This window comes from Chlorocebus sabaeus, chromosome 14 (genome assembly GCF_047675955.1).
Source record: "Chlorocebus sabaeus isolate Y175 chromosome 14, mChlSab1.0.hap1, whole genome shotgun sequence".
Taxonomy (NCBI): domain Eukaryota; kingdom Metazoa; phylum Chordata; class Mammalia; order Primates; family Cercopithecidae; genus Chlorocebus; species Chlorocebus sabaeus.
Genome location: NC_132917.1, coordinates 33,032,969 through 33,053,307, shown reverse-complemented (window position 1 = coordinate 33,053,307; position 20,339 = coordinate 33,032,969). Strand labels below are relative to the sequence as shown.

The 20,339-nt window shown below is 40.4% G+C and overlaps 1 protein-coding gene across 14 annotated transcripts in view; it reads right to left on the bottom strand.

Moving 5' to 3' along the window:
• Positions 1-20,339, bottom strand: part of LTBP1 (latent transforming growth factor beta binding protein 1) — a 444,991-nt gene that overhangs the window by 45,437 nt on the left and 379,215 nt on the right. For 8 of the 14 annotated variants that reach the window (XM_038006775.2, XM_038006773.2, XM_038006774.2 and 5 more), the window contains 2 exons: positions 12,054-12,179; positions 7,168-7,311 (listed from right to left, as the gene is read on the bottom strand). In XM_038006775.2, coding sequence (XP_037862703.1) covers positions 7,168-7,311; positions 12,054-12,179 — 270 coding nt within the window. The remainder of the gene's footprint in view (positions 1-7,167; positions 7,312-12,053; positions 12,180-20,339) is intronic. The other 6 variants (XM_038006776.2, XM_038006780.2, XM_073022917.1 and 3 more) reach the window with 1 other exon arrangement.

The window sequence follows — 20,339 nt, the reverse complement described above, 5'->3', positions numbered from 1 at the left end:
CTCCCGCCTGGGCAACATAGCGAGATCCTGTCTCAAAAAATAAAAATAAATGAAGGTACAAGGTGTGTGTGTGTGGTGTGTATGTATAATTTTAGTTTGTTACTTTGATTGATATGTCAGTTCATTAAAACACTGACACCTCTTTATCAGAAACTCAGATATGACTTTAGGTGGTATCTATATATAGCAAGCAGAAAATCTTATAAAAGCAGTTTGGCTTTTATACCAAAAAGATGATACCTTCTCATTATCATCGCTGGATGTGGGAAGAAACTTGACTCAGTATTTTTTTAAAAAACAAATGAATGCATTTTCCTCAGCCTTACCTACATTTACGGTATAGACCCATGACAAATACACAATATGACTTCAGGAATTTTATGGCCTTTTATAATATTTGCATTATAAATACTGTGGTCTTACTTTCTTTAATATTTTTTTCCTACCAAAAGTCTTTTTTTCCAATCAGAAATAATTTTTATAAAACTCTTTCCATGTTAAATTTATTTAACAGGTTAACTAAACACATTTTAAAAAACAGACTCTGCCAAATCTAACAGTTGACTGATTGTTACATGTGGTTTCCTGCCTTTAAAAAATGTGTACATGCACAGCTGGGTGCGGTGGCTCACGCCTGTAATCCCAGCACTTTGGGAGGCTGAGGTGGGTGGATCACGAGGTCAGGAGATCAAGACCATCCTGGCTAACATGGTGAAATCCCGTCTCTACTAAAAATACAAAAACGAAATTAGCCAGGCATGGTGGCAGGAGCCTGTAGTCCCAGCTACTCAGGAGTCTGAGGCAGGAGAATGGCGTGAACCTGGGAGGCAGAGCTTGCACTGAGCTGAGATCATGCCACTGCACTCCAGCCTGGGCAACAGAGCAAGACTCTGTCTCAAAAAAAAAAAAAAAAAAAAAAAAAAGTGTACATACACAAAACCTGTAGTGTACCTTTCTAGGAAGGGAACAGGGATGCTGTTTGAGTTCAATTGTCAGAACTACCAAGATGAGTTGTTTTCTGTGTTCTTTGACAGTGGGGAGACGTTCCTTTTTTCTTTTAATTTAACCTCTTCCAATTTAACTCAAGCAATCTGAAGCAGCACTTCTTACACAAAAGTGTGAATAGACATTTCCTTACTTAAATGTGCCCCTATTAAATCTTTGAAAAAATGAAAAATTATTTTTATTTTATAGAAGTAACTAGGAATGGGAGGGATGGGTTATGAAAGGGACATGTGCTTCTAATGTGGAGAGGCAATTTATTCAACAGTTACTGAGCGTCTACCATTCATCAGGCACCGTGCTAAGCAGTGAGCTGTTTTGTAGTGGATGCAGAGAGAATAAGATGCAGAGACTGTTAGTCACAAAAACAAGGCACGTGGAGAGCAGAGAGGCAGAATCCTGTAATTCCATCTTGAGGATTTGGGGAATGTGTGACAACCTGGTGAGAGTAGAGCAGACTTTTAAAAAGGCTTGAGAGATATTTCAGGAAAGGCTAATGAGAAGACAGGCAAAGTGGCTCATGCCTGTAATCCCAGCACTTTGGAAGGACAAGGCAGGCAGATCACTTGAGGTCAGGAGTTCAAGACCAGGCTGGTCAACATGGCAAAACCCTCTCTACTAAAAATACAAAAATTAGGTGGGCATGGTGGCACAGGCCCGTAATCCTTGCTACTAGGGAGGTGGAGGCACAAGAATCACTTGAACTCAGAAGGTGGAGGTTGCGGTGAGCCAAGATCATGCCACTGCACTCCAGCCTGGGCAATGGAGCAAGAGCAAAGTCATCATCTTGGGAAAGCATAATTATTCGGGGTAACCATGAGCAGGGCATGGGCTTGGATGTAGGTATGGGGAGTGCAGGACAGAAAGCTAAACAAGCAGGTTACATTATAGAGGATAAAGGGTATTGCTGCCCTGCTAATGCATTTGGACTTCATGCTATAAAGCAGTGGCAAGCAGTTGAAAGACTGAATGATTTAAACCCAGATCTGTGTTTTGAAAACATTAACTCTGGCAGCACTGTGGAGTGGAGCAGGAATTGATGAGAGAGGCAGGGAGAGAAGGCAGGAGGCTACTGCAATGATCCAGGTAAGTGATGTTGAAAGACTGACCCAGGGAAGCAGCATCCAGAGCAGGGAGAGATCTGAAGAACACCCTGAAGGTAGAACTGGCAGGATGTTATGATAGACTACTTGGATGACGAATGGGGAGACAAAAAATGTATGACTTCAGAATTTCTAGTATTGATGTCTGGCAATTAATAAATAGACACGGCTGGGCATGGTGGCTCATGCCTATTATCCCAGCACTTTGGGAGGCCGAGGTGGGTGGATCTTAAGATCAGGAGTTCGCGACCAGCCTGACCAACATGGTGAAATCCCGTCTCTACTAAATATACAAAAATTAGCCGGGTGTGGTGGTATGCACCTATAATCCCAGCTACTCAGGAGGCTGAGGCAGGAGAATCCCTTGAACCCAGGAGGCGGAGGTTGCAGTGAGCCAAGATCGCGCCACTGCACTCCAGCCTGGGCGACAGAGCAAGATTCCATCTCAAAAATAAAAATTAAAAAATAAATAAATAAATAAACAAACAGACAGAAGCAGAGGAAATGGTGATTAATTTAGGTTTGAATAACTGTCAGCCAGAGAAGCTTACAAGACACCCTGGAAGACAAAGTCCAATAGGCAGCTGGAAATAGGAGCATGACACTCAGAACACAGGTGGAGGCAGAAGATATTTACTTAGCAGGCAACATCGTATAAGTAACGGTTGACTCCGAAGCAGATAAAATATCCCAGGAGAAAAACATAAATAAGAAGAGAGCTAAGCATGCAACTGCCTGGGATGTTCTTATTTAAGGAATGGGCAGGAGAAGAGGAACCTGAGAATGAGACAGGAAAAGACTAGTCCAAGAGGCAGGAGAATGCAGGGAACAGTAACGTCATGAAATCAATCACAGGGCAAAGATGGGGGAAAAGATGAAAAACCAGTGTCAAATGTTTCAGAAGATGACTCTGGAATGAGACTAAAGAGTTTAGTATATAGAAGCTCACTGACGGCTCACTTAGATGAAAAGTCAGAGGGCCTAATTTCAGTGCACTGAAGGTCAAATGGAAGATGGTTCTGCTGAGGCAGGGGAATATGGATGTCCTTTCAGAGTCCAGAGGTCAAGATGGTGACAGATATCGGATGGTGATACTGCAGGGGACTTTCTTTTTGATTTATTTTTGTATTTGCCAATTTTCTATGATTAATGTGTATTATCTTAAAAATGAAAAACAAAATGAAAAAAGCCAGTTTTGAGAAGAATTTGATGTCTTGGTGTCCTCAGCCCTAAAAGTAGAAATGGTGAAGTGGGAAGATGCCTGAGTTGGGTTCCTGAACCAATGCTGCCATTCATTAGCTATGTAACCTTAAGAATAACATTTAAGATGTTTCTCTGGGCCTCAGTGTCTTTACCTATAAATAAAAAAAAATTGAGCTGGAAAATCACTAAGGTGGTTTCTAAATGCAGAAGTCTAGGATATAGTTCATGATGTGGGAAAAAGATCTCAAATGTATTAGCGAAAACTGTTACTTAAAGAAACCCTACGATAAACTGTTGAGTAAAGTGAAGAATTACTTTATAATACAACTAATCACCCCAATCTATATGCTTTATACTTTCTGATTTTGTTTGCTTTTCTTAAAGTGAAGAATATCTGTATGGATTATAATATGTATTTTTTTCATTGTGCTCTTTTCATTATACCTTCTGTTTTAAGAATAAGATTCCGTTCCTACCACAGAATTTCCTCTGTACACCAATCAAGGAAGAGAACAGCATTTTGTGGGTAAGGTCTGAAGGCTGCAGTTGCCAAGATTAAATATTTACTGCTTCCCTTAGAGTGCCCAAAGACATAAAGTTTTTATTGAGCAATTATCACAGGCACTAAGGAAATAATAGCATCAGACTATATTTTATATCCATACCTCCTTAAATGTGATGAGTGGCCTGGTATGGACATTTTTTTAAGTTACTTCTTTTTCAGATGCTTTTAGGCAATGCACAGCAATGTAAATTAGTGGCCAAAGGCCCAGGCAGTAAAAAACATTAAGGCAGACCTAAAAAATACATATGTGGGAAGCAAGAAAGTTTAGACATAAAAACCCTAGGGCATGAGCATTCCAAAGCACCTTAAAGGCTCATCTGGGACAATACCCTGCTGGAAGTGGGTGCTCTTCTGCCAGTGGGTATCCCACCTGTTCTTGGATGCCTCTGCGGGAAGCACTCCAGTATTTTGTGAGGTTGCTTTTTGCTGACTAGCTCTTGTTAGTTATTGGAAAGCTCTTCCGGATACTGACCTGAAATCTGCCTTCCTAATATCCTACGCCATAGCCCTAGTTCTGTCTTCAGTATGATACCACATCAGATTATCATGCTACTGCTCATTGTTGGAATATAGATTGTCCTGGGGGAGTTTTACAGCTGAATAAAAATGTGATAGCCAATGCTGGAAATCTACCTTCCCCTTCCTAGAAGGATGAGATCTCAGCTTCAGTATATTATATATATAATGAAATTAATTTGAATCCTAGTCTAAAAACTTATTTATATTTGGCCTAAAATGTTTTGTTCTATGGAATAGCAGATTCTTTTACTGGACAGGGTACAAACTCTCTTAACTGGCCAACATTTAACCAACTTGCTGTGTTAACTGATGTTTTCTTGCCCTGTGTAAAACACCATTGCTGATGCTCACGGAAGGGAGAAGGCTCAGAGCCGGACGGCTATTCTTGCAGAGGTCCACACACTTCTGCTCCTATAGGCTGCACAGTACGCAAACCAAGACTCACCTAGGTATATACTCAAACATTCTGTGTCAGTGTATTGATTATTGTACTTACATAATTTAACATTACATCAACCAGTACAATATGAATGTGACTAGAAGAGCTGTTTCTAGGGCAAGTTAAAGCTTTAGAAAGATTCGATAAAGTTGATTCAGTAAAAGAAATGCTATCAAACTAGGTGTGGACAAGACAAGTGTAAAAAATTGAGAAAAACTGTAAAAATCTAGAGGGATTTTACATTCGTCTGCTTTGGAAAAGGCTTTAGATTCTCCCTTCTACAAAGAAAGTGTAAGTAACACATAACAGATGGGGTTTATGCGGGATAGCCACACAAACTCCACAAATGAACCTCTACACAGAAAAAGACCATAGCCTTTCTCTTCAAAGATTGGTGCATGAATGTACCTTTTTTTTTTTTTCTTTTGAGACAGTCTGGCTCTGTCGCTCAGGCTGGAGTGCAGTGGTGTGATTTCAACTCACCGCAACCTCGCCTCACGTGTTCAAGCGATTCCCGTGCCTCTGCCTTACTGATTACAAGCATATGCCACCACGCCCGGCTAATTTTTGTAGTTTTAGTAGAGATAGGGTTTCACCTTGTTGGCCAGGCTGGTTTAGAACTCCTGGCTTCAAGTGATCTGCCTGCCTCAGCCTCCCAAAGTGCTGGGATTACAGGCGTGAGCCACCGCACCGGGCCAAATGTACTTATATCCTTTGAGTTAAAAATTAAATTTAGAAGATGTTACCTTTTTATGATTTCCAGTTTTTAATCACCTTTTTCAAATAATTGATCAATTATTGGCTCTGATGAAATCAGACAGAAGGCTTCTGCTGAAGTTTATGGCTAAACTCAGTCTCTCAGGATACTGCTAGAAATTTTTTTTTAAATGAAGACTGTCATAAGACAGTCTTAAGACTCCATACAATCAAAGTTCACCAACAACTATACAAATTGAGGCATGATAAAAGTAAAAGCTGCCAGGAGCTATACAAATGAATAAGCTCAACTAGTTACTAGTTGGGATCCAACAATTATCTTTTTATCTTCCTCTACAGAGTGTGATTGTTGGAATATCCTGCATTTTTTCACTTAACATTGTATCACATACGTTTATCTTTATCAAAACTATCTAAGCATCACCTAGGCCATTTAATGGCTACATATTATGACATACGAATTAACTCATTCAAAATAACACTATAGGTGAGGTGCTACCCTATGGAACCAAGCAAAAATAAGAAAAAGACAGTTACTTAACCAATTCTGTTAGTGGTCAACCAGATTTTTTTGTTTTTTGGTTTGTTTTTTGCTATTGTAGATCCAATTAAAATGAAAAGTCTCTTCTTTATGGAATATGTATTGTTGTGGTGGTCACTAGAACGAAGAGAAATCCTGTCACCAGTAATAACCTGTCTCTTCTCTTTCACAAAGTTTTTGAATTACAGTCTGTTCATTTAATTCTGTACCCTTCACCTTTCTATATTTAATAACTGAGGAAATATGTGTGGGTGAAAATATTTTTATATTTCATTTCCTATTACTTGCAAAGACAGCTATTTTACACAGAACAAGTGTACCCTCCAGAGGAGTAGTGAAAGCTACTATCGAAGCATGGATAACGCTGACTGAGAAAGAAAAAAAATGGTCTATGTTTCATTTTACTTGGCTCTCAAAGGACCATTTGGGCCTTTGCTTTCCCTAAAATACAACCAAGCTACAGCTACATGGCACAAACTAAAAGGGTGATTGGGAAGTTGATTAATTTATCTGGAAAACAGTCCAACTCTCTATTTCAGTTTGCACGGTGACGACACAGCCTAAATCAAATTTTAAGTGAACACAAACATAGCCACCCTCTAGGCCAAATTCTGGAAAAACACCTTAAGAATTCCAAGTGGAAGTCTTTGTAGATCCTAAGAGGCCTATATGTTGCTTTTAATTTAGAGAAGTGTCAAGACACATTTCTCTAAGGGCCAAGAACGTATGGAGGATTATGCAACTTAATGAGATGGTGCCATATTAAATCCTGAGCTGATAGCTCTCTAAGTTTTAAGCAATCCCCAGCAAATGTCCTCATCATTTTGGATCCTTTACCTTACTGGAGGCATCTCTGGTTTGGATAGAACATTAGAGGCCATCTAGCCCAAAGAGTCATCACCTACATCTTAATTCCATTGACAAGGCAGGCACAGAAAAACATGGAAGCTTCCAGAGACAGCACTGTGTCAGGACATCTGGCTAATTATCTCACTCCCAGCATTTATCCCAAAGCTGTGTGGGTGCAGGTCTTTGAGAGGAGCCTGCCATTCCCTTGCACAGTGTCACTGGGACTTACCTGTGGAGGTCCGGGAGCGGCACTGCCCGGTCATGGGGCTGTACTCTTGATTTTCATCAGCACACACGCACAGGAAGGACCCTTCCACGTTTTCACAGAAGGCTTCACCACACACCCCACTGAGCAGTTCACATTCATTCACATCTGGAAAAGGGAGCACAGGCCAAGTGAGATGTGTGCCTCATTCATGACAGCTCTCTATTTTACCAGCTGTGCCAGGGCTAATAGTGTCTTGCTGAAAAGAAGGCGATCCCCAGAGAGCAATCAAACCCCTTCTGCTCTTTTAGGGAAGGGGCTCTTTAAGGTAGAGCTGTCAGATTTGGTCTGGACAAAAGGACTATGAAAATTCAAGACAATTCTCAATTTAGTTTTTTTGTGTTGTTTTGTTTTTTGTTTTTTGAGATGGAGGCTTGCTCTGTAGCCCAGGCTGGAGTGCAGTGGAACGATCTCGGCTCACTGCAAGCTCTGCCTCCTGGGTTCACGCCATTCTCCTGCCTCAGCCTCTCGAGTAGCTGGGACTACAGGTGCCTGCCACCACACCCAGCTAATTTATTTTGTATTTTAAGTAGAGACAGGGTTTCACCATGTTAGCCAGGATAGTCTTGATCTCCTAACCTCGTGATCCACCCGCCTCGGCCTCCAAAAGTGCTGGGGTTACAGGAGTCAGCCACTGTGCCTGGCCAATTCCCAATTTAGTTTTAAAGGACACCCTGGAATTGTACTGCAAACCTAGTATGTGCCCACTGACCATCTAGTTTTATCATTCCTGACTTTTCAACATAATGAAGTCTTAAATGACCTAACACTCTACTCTCAGTTTTTTTTGTTGTTGTTGTGTTTTTGGTTTTTTTTTTGAGATGGAGTCTCATTCTGTTGCCCAGGCTGGAGTGCAGTGGCCCGATCTTGGCTCACTTGCAACCTCTGTCTCCTGGGTTCAAGTGATTCTTCTCCCTCAGCCTCCTGAGTAGCTGGGATTATAGGCATGCACCACCATGCCCAGCTAATTTTTGTATTTTTAGTAGAGACAGGATGTCACCATGTTGGCCAGGATGATCATGAACTCCCGACTTCAAGTGATCCGCCTGCCTCAGCCTCCCAAAGGGCTGGGATTACAGGTGTGAACCACCATGCCTGGCCTACACTCAGTTCTTAATTCAAGCAAAGTTAGAATCACTGATACTTCAGTAACCACAGAATTAAGTTCATTTAAAAAGCTTTAAAAATATACGTAAATATCTGAAAATACAGGTATTTCTCTGGTAGCCAAAGCATCCATAATTATCAGTAGAATTCAGATTACATATGCCTTTGAGAAATGAAGGAGAGACCCCTATAGATACTCATCAGGCTACATTAATCATTCATGTGAAACAAATTGCTCCAATAACTAATCACTGATCTCAGGATGCCTTTTCAAATTCTGTTGATTTCCCACTGTGTAATTTCTATTTTGCTAAATTTTTTTCTTCTGTACTTAAATATACATAATTAAAATACAGTCAAGGAATCTCAGTGACAAGTACACTTTATTCAACATTTTGCAAGTACACAGCCCTAAAGAAAGGCTAATTTTATGTTTGATCTTGTCCAGTAGTGCTTTTTACCCTCTTTCCTCCTACAACATTTTATTTATGAGTATCCAGTTCAGCACAGCACCTGAATTAAAGTCTGAAATGCTCACATGTCTTATGCATTAAACATGTACCAACATTAGCTTTCATGAGCATACTGAGATGGAGATGGTTTATACAAAGTTAAAAATTTGAGCAATTATCTAAATCATTCCAGAAAAAAAAAATCATCCTTTCACCTGGTATACCCAGTTAATTGGACAAAAAGCTTATATATCTTGACTTATTTGGATAATTACTTCAGTTTTCCATTTCATTTGTATATAAAGAAATATAAATCCAATGAACTGGTTTCACTTGTGAAAAATACCATAACATAAAGTAAAGCAGAGTTGAAATATTTAATCAACCTAGACTGTCATATTGAGACCAGAAAAACTTAAGAAATTGTCAGTTCACATTTATCAATTTTAGGTAAATGTTCAGTGGAACTTTGTACTTTCCAACATGTATTATTGATGTGGCTAATAAACTCTATCTCACCAGACTGCAATAATTCAATCAAGAAATATTTCCTAGCTTACTTCTATGGGGCAGGCCTGTACGGCCTGTATGTGAGGAAGCAATGATGAGCCAGCAGTCCCAACTCCTGCCTTCATGGAGCTTATAGTTGAGTTAGGGAAATTAACAAAATAATTGAAAACGCTTCAGTGAGCATGAGGAGTGAAAAGTTCAGACTCAGTGAAAGCATGGAACAGCAGACCTTAAATGCGGGGGTGGGTTAGAGAAATTATACTGGAACAAATAGCTGAAGGATGAGTAGGTGATAATGGGGGAGGTGCTGACTCATCCCTGTAGCTCTACAGAACACACAGGGTAAAGTGCGTATAATAGGTGCTCAGTAAATATTTTTGAAAGAATAAATACCAATAAAATGACATTTGTTGAGTTCACCAAAATGATAACAAACATTCCTTCTCTAAGGGTGGTGTTTCGTGTGCCAAGCTGAAATGTCAGCATGGGTTTAGTGTGCTCATCTAGCTGGTTAGAAATGAACATTAAGCAGCCGGGCGTGGTGGCTCACACCTGTAATCCCAGCACTTTGGGAGCCTGAGATGGGTGGATCACGAGGTCAGGAGATTGAGACCATCCTGGATAACATGGTGAAACCCCGTCTGTACTAAAAATGCAAAAAATTAGCTGGGCGTGGTGGTGGGTGCCTGTAGTCCCAAGCTGTTCAGGAGGCTGAGGCAGGAGAATGGTGTGAACCCAGGAGGTGGAGCTTGCAGTGAGCCAAGACTGCACCACTGCACCCCAGCCTGGGTGACAGAGCAAGACTCTGTCTCAAAAAAAAAAAAAAAAAAAAAAAAGAAGTGAACATCAAGCAAGGGCTCTGCAGCTATGTGGACTCCAGACAGCTGACATGGTTTCCAGATATGGTTCAACATCTGATATTTAAACAGTCGGCTATTAAACAAAATTTACTGAGCACCTACAATAAGCCAAGCATCGTGCCCTGCCCAGGGAGAAGCGAGAAAGTTTTCAATCATATAGAGGTTATAGCCTTGCAGAAGGGGGCTACAGGTGGTGTACCCATTATTAAATTATTCCCCCAAAGGTTATAAGTGCTATAATAGAATTTGCTGAAGGTGCTCTGGAAGCAGAGGTCACAGCTCAGCTTGACAGCGAGGGATAGAACAGGGATGGTGTCTGGAAGATGACACTGAACCTCAGTCTTCCAGAATGAGTGAGAAAAATCCAGGGCTTAGGGAAGGAGAGCTCAGGAGGATATTCCCAGCAGAAGGAGTGAACGACAGTCAAATAATTGCACAGTGACATGGGCAACCACAACCAGTCTGACGTTGCTGGAACCAACAGGTGAAGAAGAAAGTGGTGAAGCTAAGATGAAAAGTAGGGGCCACATCACAAGACCTATCTGGTGAAAATACTATGCAAATGTCAAACAACTGTATTTTGGTGGAAAGGTGGCTAAAGCAGGAGTTTGAACTAAGATTAGGATAGTCTTAGCTATATTATTAAATAACTATGTCTTGTTGTGAATAATTCTTGAATAATTATCTATGTTTTTGACTAGCTACTGCTTATGCATGAAACCATAGATTTGTACATAATTTTTGGTTGGGAATTAACTGAATTTCATAATTCCACAAAAGCAGTTATTATTCAAGTGACATTATCATTAAACCTTGAAAATTTTATTTTCCAAGTTTAATATGGATGGCAAATGAATTAATATTTTAATTGCAAATTTTCAAACCAAATAGGTATTGACTCCTCAAGTTCCATCTGCCATGTAGTGAACATGGCTATTTTTCTCTAAGAATAAAGAAAAAGAAAAGTCTTGCTATCTATAAAGTCTCGAATTTGATAACTTTTCTTCTCCTTCCCATTTAATTGCTCTAATTGCAAATATGTTTCATAATGAGTCTGACGTGAAGAAATCACATCTTGTCAGACAATGAATACAAATTATTTTCTGTGTGAGCATTTGTTGGACCATATTCCAGGACATCTGATGATATTCAAGATTCCTTCCAGCCCTGTCAATCCCGGAACAGACTGAGGAAATACAGTTGCACAATTCAAAGCATCCTTTTACAGGTATCATTCCTGGACACTGAAGCTCCTGGCAATACTTTGCCTTAAATGCACTAAGGGGGTACATTTAAAAGACAGACAATCTATACCACACACCAGACTCTACTTCCTGTGCCGAAGGGAGTCTAGAGTTCTGCATACTCAGTTAAGAGTTTAAACAGATGTTCTTGTTAAAATTCATTTAAATATAATGTCATACTTTTATATTTCTTACTGTCCCTAACAATTTTAGAAGCCATAGGATTTTTTTTTTTTTTTTGAGACAGTCTTGCCCTGTTGCCCAAGCTGGCGTGCAGTGGCAAGATCACGGCTTACTGCAGCCTCAAACTCCTGGGCACATGAGATCCTCCCACCGCAGCCTCCCAAGTAGTTGGGACTACAGGAATCCACCATCAAGCTTGGCTAATGTTTTTGAAATTTTCATAGAGAAAAGATCTCACCATGTTACCCAGGCTGGTCTCAAACTCCTGGCCTCAAGCAATTCTCCAACCTTGGCCTCCCAAGTGCTGGGGTTACAAGTGTGAGCCATGCACCCAGCCAACACAGGATATTTTTGCATACCCTCAAATTGTATGACAAAATCAAATTGTGATAAAGCTCTACCCAAATTACCTGCTTAAAAGCTCCTGTTGTTCACTGTGATTTCTTTTCCCTAGGGACATGTGAAACACGTTGGGAAAAAATCTAAAAACTCACCCACACACCCTTGCCCATCCTGTGGGGCTTGAAAGCCCTGATAACAGAGGCAGCGGAAGGAGCCAGCTGTATTGTCACAAAACCCGTGACTGTCACAAACAGTGTTGTTTACACATTCATCAATATCTGCAAAAAAGACATGGAACATCAGACACAAAACAAACACAGGCTGACAAACACCAGATATTAATGGATAAACAGAGGCACTCAACACATCCCGATTAGTGTGTGGTGATGAGATGAACATGTTTACACAGAAAACAGCTTTTAAAACATTTTACAGATAAATAAAATGTTTTGATGAAAATGATTTAACAGTCAAAATACTGGTTTCTATGAAAAAACATTTACTACTTTTCCTTAGGAAATGTTTTTAGACTGAAATGACTGCTGCAAGTGCCATGCCCAGTATTACCTAAATGTTTTCAACTCTTGATTGACAAGGAGCCTTATATTCCTACAGAGAAAATATGTGAAAATATTGTCACTTGTTTGAGTTGCAGTAAATGCTAATAGTATTTGCATCTGATAGTTACAGGTGGAAATGAGCAATGTTTTACTTAACCTTGTGGATAACATTGATCCAGACTACACAACATCCTCAGGAAGTCAAGAGAGTCTGATGAAGTCAGCAGGGTAGTCAGTCAGTCCCAGTGCCATAAGAAAACATTTTATGCCATCAATTTACAACCACTTAAGGTCCTAACCCTGCAGGCTGCTCCAGCTGATTGGCTGACTTGCCAATTCATTTTGTTCTCCACAAACCTGATGAGAGTGACCTTGTGCCTTTTTTTCTTATTAACAAAAATGTTCTTATAAAAGTGATGCCTCAATTGTAAAGTTACAACAGACTTTTATCCTTACAGTTACTAATTTCCTTCTCCCTTCTTTCCTTCCTGTTCTCCTTGGGCACTGCCATATCTCACACCACCCACCCATTGCCTAGTACTCTGCTCTCTCTGCCCCGGACTTAACAGTCATGCCACATGCAAGTTTTTGGAGAAACAATTAAGAAAATGTTAATGACAGCATCCAAATATATGTGAAGAAGATTGCACTTTTATGTTCAAATAATGAAATCAGATAACAAATGTTAAAGAAAATGACAAGTCCAAGTTCACTTGACAGAATTTAGTTTGGGGATAGTATTAATAAAATTGGGCATTTTCTTATTTATTTATTTATTTATTTATTTATTTATTTATTTATTTGAGACAGAGTCTCACTCTGTCGCCCAGGCTGGAGTGCAGTGTTGCAATCTCAGCTCACTGCAAGCTCCACCTCCCCCGGGTTCAGGCCATTCTCCTACCTCAGCCTCCCGAGTAGCTGGGACTACAGGCACTCACCACCACGCCCGGCTCATTTTTTGTATTTTTAGTGGAGACGGGGTTTCACCATGTTAGCCAGGATGGTCTTGATCTCCTGACCTTGTGATCTGCCTGCCTCGGCCTCCCAAAGTGCTGGGATTACAGGCGTGAGCCACCACGCCCAGCCACATTTTCTCTTTTAAACTTTATTTTCCCAACTCAAAACAAACAAAAAACCTACGTCCCTTCTCCTTTCTGTGTGAGGCTCCTTCTCCCACCCAGACCGGTCTCTGCCTCACAGTCCCACCTGCTCATCCTTCTCTGACATCTCCAGTTATTCCTCCCCTGGATCCTACCCTCACTGCCTTCAAAAATGCCACAATTGCTTGAAAATCACTTTCACCTGATCGTATCATCGCCCATTATGCTTTTCTTCTCCTTGGGCACTGCCACATCTCACACCACCCGTCGCCTGGTACTCTGTTCTCTCTGCCACTGGGCTTAACAGTCATGCCAAAATGTAAGTTTTTGGAGAAACAATTAAGAAAATGTAATGATAGCATCCAAATATATATGGAGAAGATTATACTTCTATGTTCAAATAATGAAAGCAGGTAACAAATGCTAAAGAAAATGACAAGTTCAATTTCACTTGACAGAATTTAGTTTGGGGGGAATTAAACTTTTTGTATCACGGCAAAATATCTCAAAGGATTGTCTATACTCATTGTCTTTATTTCCTATTACAGTCTATCTGTAAATGGAAATAATAGTATCAATATGAATAATATTAATAATATTGGTAAGTTCCTACGATTACTGGGAACATTAAACAAAATAACACATACAAAATGCTTTGAAGACTGCCTGGCATGTAACCTAGGAAGGCATCCAACATAGTACACATCAACTTTATTATTATTATTACTACTACTATTCCTCTTCCTCCTCCTCCTCCTCTTCCTCAATGGCCTATGATCTTACTTCCTAACTCTTTATCCCACTGAGACTCCTATGAGAAAAAGCACCAATGACCAGCTCATCATTAAATCTCATGATCATCTTCTGGTCAGTCACCCCAGACCTCCAAGTCAGGGTGAATGCCCACTCCTTGAACACTCTCCTCCCACGTTCAGTGACAGAATGTTCTTCTTGTTCTACCTTGAGCTTGTCCTTGTCCTCTGGCAGCCTGAAGGTGGGTGTCTGCCAAGGCTCTGGCCCTCCCTGAAATCTGCTGTGTGCTTGGCACTCCCCTCCTTCACCCTTCCCACACTCTCCCAGTTTCAGTGACCATGCTCTTTGGGATAAATCCTCCATCCTCCTCTCCAGCCAAGATTCTTCTCCAGAGCATTTTTCTTTCTTTTCTTTTTTTGGGATGGAGTCTCACTCTGTCGCCCAGGCTGGAGTGCAGTGGCACGATCTTGGCTCACTGCAAACTCCACCTATCGGGTTCACACCATTCTCCTGCCTCAGCCTCCCAAGTAGCTGGGACTACAGGCGCTCGCCACCACGCCTGGCTAATTTTTTTGTATTTTTAGTAGAAACGGGGTGCAAGCACATTTCTTAATCATTTCCATTGGATCTTCTGCCATGAACTTAAACTTATCAAGCCTAAAGCTACATTCACTGTCTTCCTACTAAACTCCATTTCCTGACTTTGGTGACTTGAATTAAAAAATCAGTGAAGCCTGGTGCGGTGGTTCACACCTGTAATCCCAGCACTTTGGGAGGCCAAGGTGGGCAGATCACCTGAGGTCGGGAGTTCGAGACCAGCCTGAACAACTTGGAGAAACCCCGTATCTACTAAAAATATAAAATAGCAGGGCATGGTGGCACATGACTGTAATCCCAGCTACTTGGGAGGCTGAGGCAGAAGAATTGCTTGAACCTGGGAGTCAGAGGTTGCAGTGAGCCGAGATCACACCACTGCACTCTAGACTGGGCCACAAGAGCGAAACTCAGTCTCAAAAAAAAAAAAAAAAAAAAAAAAAAAAAAAGACACATCAATGAAATTATTTCCAATCTAAAAAATGAATCTCCGTTACAACACTAAATACAAAAAAGACACTCAATAAATCTGTTCTGATTGATTTTCAATGTCAGCATGAGGCTGAGATCACAATTTATTTGCTGATCACATCTGTGAGGAGGAACTGCATCAGTTCACCAAATCATTTAACACAGGCCACTGCTAATTGTAGACTTTCTGAGATAGGCATACGTCAAGGAGATTATTTATATTATTCATTGAACCACAGGATTTAAGGGCTGGAAAGAAACTTGGAAATGCTAAAATTACCACTTACATACTGATGATTTCCCAGTCTCTCTCATAAATTTACCTCCGCCCTTTAGAACCACTTATCTAATACCTATTGGATATATTCATAACAAATGAATTTATTATCACTCCCCTCCTCATCTCAACTCCATTTCTCCTATTTCCTTCATCAGCAAATCCAATCTGTCACCTAAGCCAGAACTCTTCATATCACCCTTTGCTTTCTCCTATTCTCTGTCCTTCCTTGTCATGCCGTCTTTACTACCATTCCTGATACTCACACTCTTGGCGGGTCATCTTCCCATCTCCAGTCTTGCCTCCCTCCCTCTATCCATTCTCCACCTAAGACTGCCAATGTGCTCTCTGCAAAATGCAAACTCACCAGTACCATTCCCTTCCTCAGAGTGTTCAGAATCTCTTCTTGGCTAAAGGGTAACCATACTCCTTTGCAGGGCATGGACCACCCTTCCTCATCTGCCTCCTGCCTATATGTCTGGCCACAGTTTCCAGACAACCTCGTTCCCAGTTTGCACTCTGGTTCAATTAGCATACTAGAGGTCTCTGAAAGCCTCTAATTTTAATTAGTGACTTCATTAGTGAGCTGTTTCCCTTAATAGGTGAGTATGTTTTCCTCAGAAAAAGGAAGAAGGAAGTCAACAAAATAAGAGAAGGAAATGTTAAGAAACGAAGACGAAGAAGCACTTTCCTAAAAATGCAAAACCAAAAACTGAAGAATATATCTGAAAAATATATTTTAATTTTTAAAATAAATTTGATTTTTCATGGACTTGGTGATACTCCTTCCGTCTCTGGAATCTCCACGCCACCCCTTTCTCCTGGACTTACTTACTCAGAAATGCCTTTTGGCCTTTCAGGAGTCAGCCCAAGGGACACCTCCTCTGCAGCACCTTCTTTCACTACTCCACGAGCAGATCTCAGGGCCTCTCCTCTCTGCTCCCACAGCATTCTGTGCCACTGCTATGCTTATCGAGGGCTATTTCTCAGGGTGGGGAACCTTTAACTTGACCTCACCAGCAACATACTTCCCTACTAAAACGAGTGGAAGGATAGCAAAGGAGGAGAAAGAGAAGGTATGTACCAGAAACCTGGTGGCTTTTCAGTCCAGATTCTTGAAGGAAAATCTCTTGCTTTCCTTTTTGTTAATTCTATGCAATTATAGCAGATGATGATTTCTTGTTACCATGCACAGGAACCAAATAATTGACCTGAAGGTGAACAAGCCCCAAGTCGGTTATGAATTACTGGGCGTCTTGCAGTCTCAGACTTACTGTAACAGTGATTAACCGAGAAAGTTTAGATGAGCAATATTTTGGATTTGAATGAATAGGAAAAAATAACGTGGAATGCCTGCTGGAAACTAGCTCTTCAGCAACTAATATTTTATAAAAATGATATAATGCAACTCTCAGCAGTTTCATGTTTTCAACAATGAGGTGAGGTAATAGCTTAATAAGAGGACAACATTTGTTTCACTTTAATGACCGCTACAAGAAAAAACATTATTTCATTTGAATTTTCTTTGATGATGTGAGCTCTTTGAGATATTTTTCCAGTTAGTCCTGTATATACATACCATGAAAAGAACTGCTACAATTAAGAGTAATTCTAGAGAAATAAAGCTAAATGTTAAGAAAATTCATTACATTAGAGTAGAAGTCCCAGCAAGACTAAATGAACAAGTGAAAGCCATCCTTTTTTGCAGAAGTTGAATTTGGAAGATGAAACTATATTTTGAATCATCCAAATACTATATGTTTTCACTTAATGAAGGGTGATTCTGTTAAAACTACTGAAGCAATTTTGCTTAGGTATCTGTAACGCCCATGCATGATATCATTGGTAATACTATCCAACGGGTTAGTGATTACAGGCGTGATTTGTCTAGTGATCAACTGTCAACTGTCAATCCAGAAAAATCAGGTGAGGTATTACAAAAATTGCTGAATCATCATGCTGATTCATTTGCTATTTATACTTTACTGAAGGAGGTAGATATAAATATTGATATTTGAATGGAAATAAAGTCAAGAAAGAATTACACACACCAAGGAGAATCGATCCCTGATGTGAATTTCCCAATAAAAAATTACATAAACGTCAGAAAGAAAAATAGAACATAGTTCTGGGTGACGGGGACTACCAGCGGCTCGTGTAAAAAGTAGCAATGTTGTCAATGACTAACAGACCCACACTTTCGAGGGTCTTTATGGATCTACTTGGCAGATCCATTTTCCTTGTCCATATGCTTTTTACTTAAGACATTTTCTCAATGAATCAAAAGTTTTTAAAAACCTACTGATTGTATTCAGGGAGTCTACATACGAGGGAACTCAAACCCATGCACTCCCGAATTCTCAAATAAAGGTGTAAGGCCAGACACCTGTGTCACCTTCTCATTTACGTAAAGTGAACTATGAGATAAAGAACAAGTATGGAAAGAAGGCAGGGTTTTCTAAAAGAGGTTGGGGTCACATAAACCTTGTTTAAGAACCAAAAAATTAAAATGGTTTTAGTTTTAAGAACTCAATGCTAAAATTCATAACGAATCTCAACGGTTCCATTAGGTGTCGTGTATTACATGTAGAAAAGACTATGTGTATCTGCATATATTCTGAAAACTATGTAGATTGGAGAGGAAGGGGTATCTGTGTCTATTTCATTGGTAAAATGATTTGGTGTTCTTTTTTTCAGATACATTCTTCAGTTTTTGGTTTTGCATTTTTAGGAAAGTGCTTCTTCATTTTAGTTTCTCAACATTTCCTTCTCTTATTTTGTTGACTTCCTTCTTCCTTATTCTGAGCAAAACATACTCACCTATTAGGGGAAGCAGCTCACTAATGAGCTTTCCTTCTGCCACCAGGATGCTCCAGAGAAGTGGATAGTGGGAATGGGAGTGTCATTTTTTTGGTAATGGATAATTCATAGGAAAATCTCCACAGCTACTGCAGAGTTGTGAAGAAATGGCCTTCCTGTCTTAGAACATTTTTAGATGAATCATATGGTCCATTTTGACTTAAAGGAAACCTGAAGATTATCCAGTTCAACCTCTTCATTTTAATAACCAGAAAACTGAGGGCTAGAAAGGGGAAGTGACTTGCCTCAAGGTTACACAGTTAGTTAGCGGGAGAGCTGGCAGAGGAACAGGGCCTGGTCAGGGAACAATCCTCTGAATCTGTTTGTGGTGCTAGCCATCACATTCTCTTACCTGTCACCATGATGATGGTTTTATAAGGTTGGTCCTAAATGGTGAAGAGAACTAACCAAACTGTGAGCCCAACAAGCACACTGGAGTTTGTCTACTACGAAGATGGAGGTCAGAACACACCATCTGTTACTCTTCGACTCATCAGCTACTGGCTTCCAGTTTTAACAAGTCTTCTTGTCCTTAAATAAGACTTAGGCATCTTTGTCCTTTAATACAAGAAATATCACCATACTTGAAATCTAGATACTAGAGCTACTGTGGGTCATGAAGAGGATATTTTTGTAGGAGACCCTTGGAAGAAAGCACATCAGGCACCCTTGGTTGCAAGTCTCAGGAGGTCCCGGGACTTAGACAGGACCATGCCTAGCAATGGTGTTCCTGGATCTCTTCATAAGAGGAAAATGGCCCACTATTTTAGCTCAGTACTTCCTAACCAACTGGAATTGGTTAAGTATTTGGTGCCAGAATCTTAGGAAAACAGATCCAAAGAAAAGGGGCTTACACTGGAAATGCAGCCCTCACACTCCTTTCTGAAAGGAACGGAAGCCGGCTAGGAGAGAGTAAATCTCAGCCAAGAAGTGGGATTGAAAGATGTTAAACCAGCTGAATAGCTGCCCAAAAGAATTTTAAAATGGCATGGCTGCTGGCCCACAAGTGATTAAGGTCTCTCTCACAGCACAGGAGGGAAGCCAGCATTAAGCAGAAGATGAGCACAAGGCCTAAAGAAAGAAAATAAAATTTAGCCAATAGGAAATTAAAAACTGGATTTGGAGATGGTCCAGACAATACAATAGGATATGGAAAGATCCTTTTAAAAAAGGTCCACTGAGGTCTGGCAACATCGACAAGACTGGGGAGTATAGCCCATATGTGTTATGGAAAATAACTTTGTTCTAGGAGATGGGAATAGGCCAGAAACAGCAGACGACATCCCTGGGCTAAGTCTGACTACCATGCTATACCTTGACAGAGAAGGGCAGGAAAAAAACACGGGGACCTTGATGGTCACCAGTCTGTTTTGAAAGCTAGCAGCCTAAGATAAGCAATAAGAAATAACATAGGTAACAAGTTGTTTGAAATTCAACTTTCCCATAATTACCTTCTAGAAAAGAAGGCTGGCCAATGAGACACCTTTTTTTTTTTTTTCCCCCAGCATAGAGATGTACTACTTTCAAAAAAATTTACTTATTTATTTATTTTAGAGTCTCACTCTGTTGCCCACACTAGAGAGCAGTGCCATGATCATAGCTCACTGCAGCCTCAACTTCCTAGGCTCAAGCAATCCTCCTACCTCAGCCTCTCAAATAGCTGGGACCACAGGTATGTGCTACCATGCCTGGCATTTTTTTTTTTTTTAATTTTTAGTAGAGATGAGGTCTCATTATGTTGCCCAGGCTGATCTCAAACTCCCGGGCTCAAGTGATCCTCCCACCTTGGCCAACCAGTGCTGGGATTACAGGTGTAATCTGTAA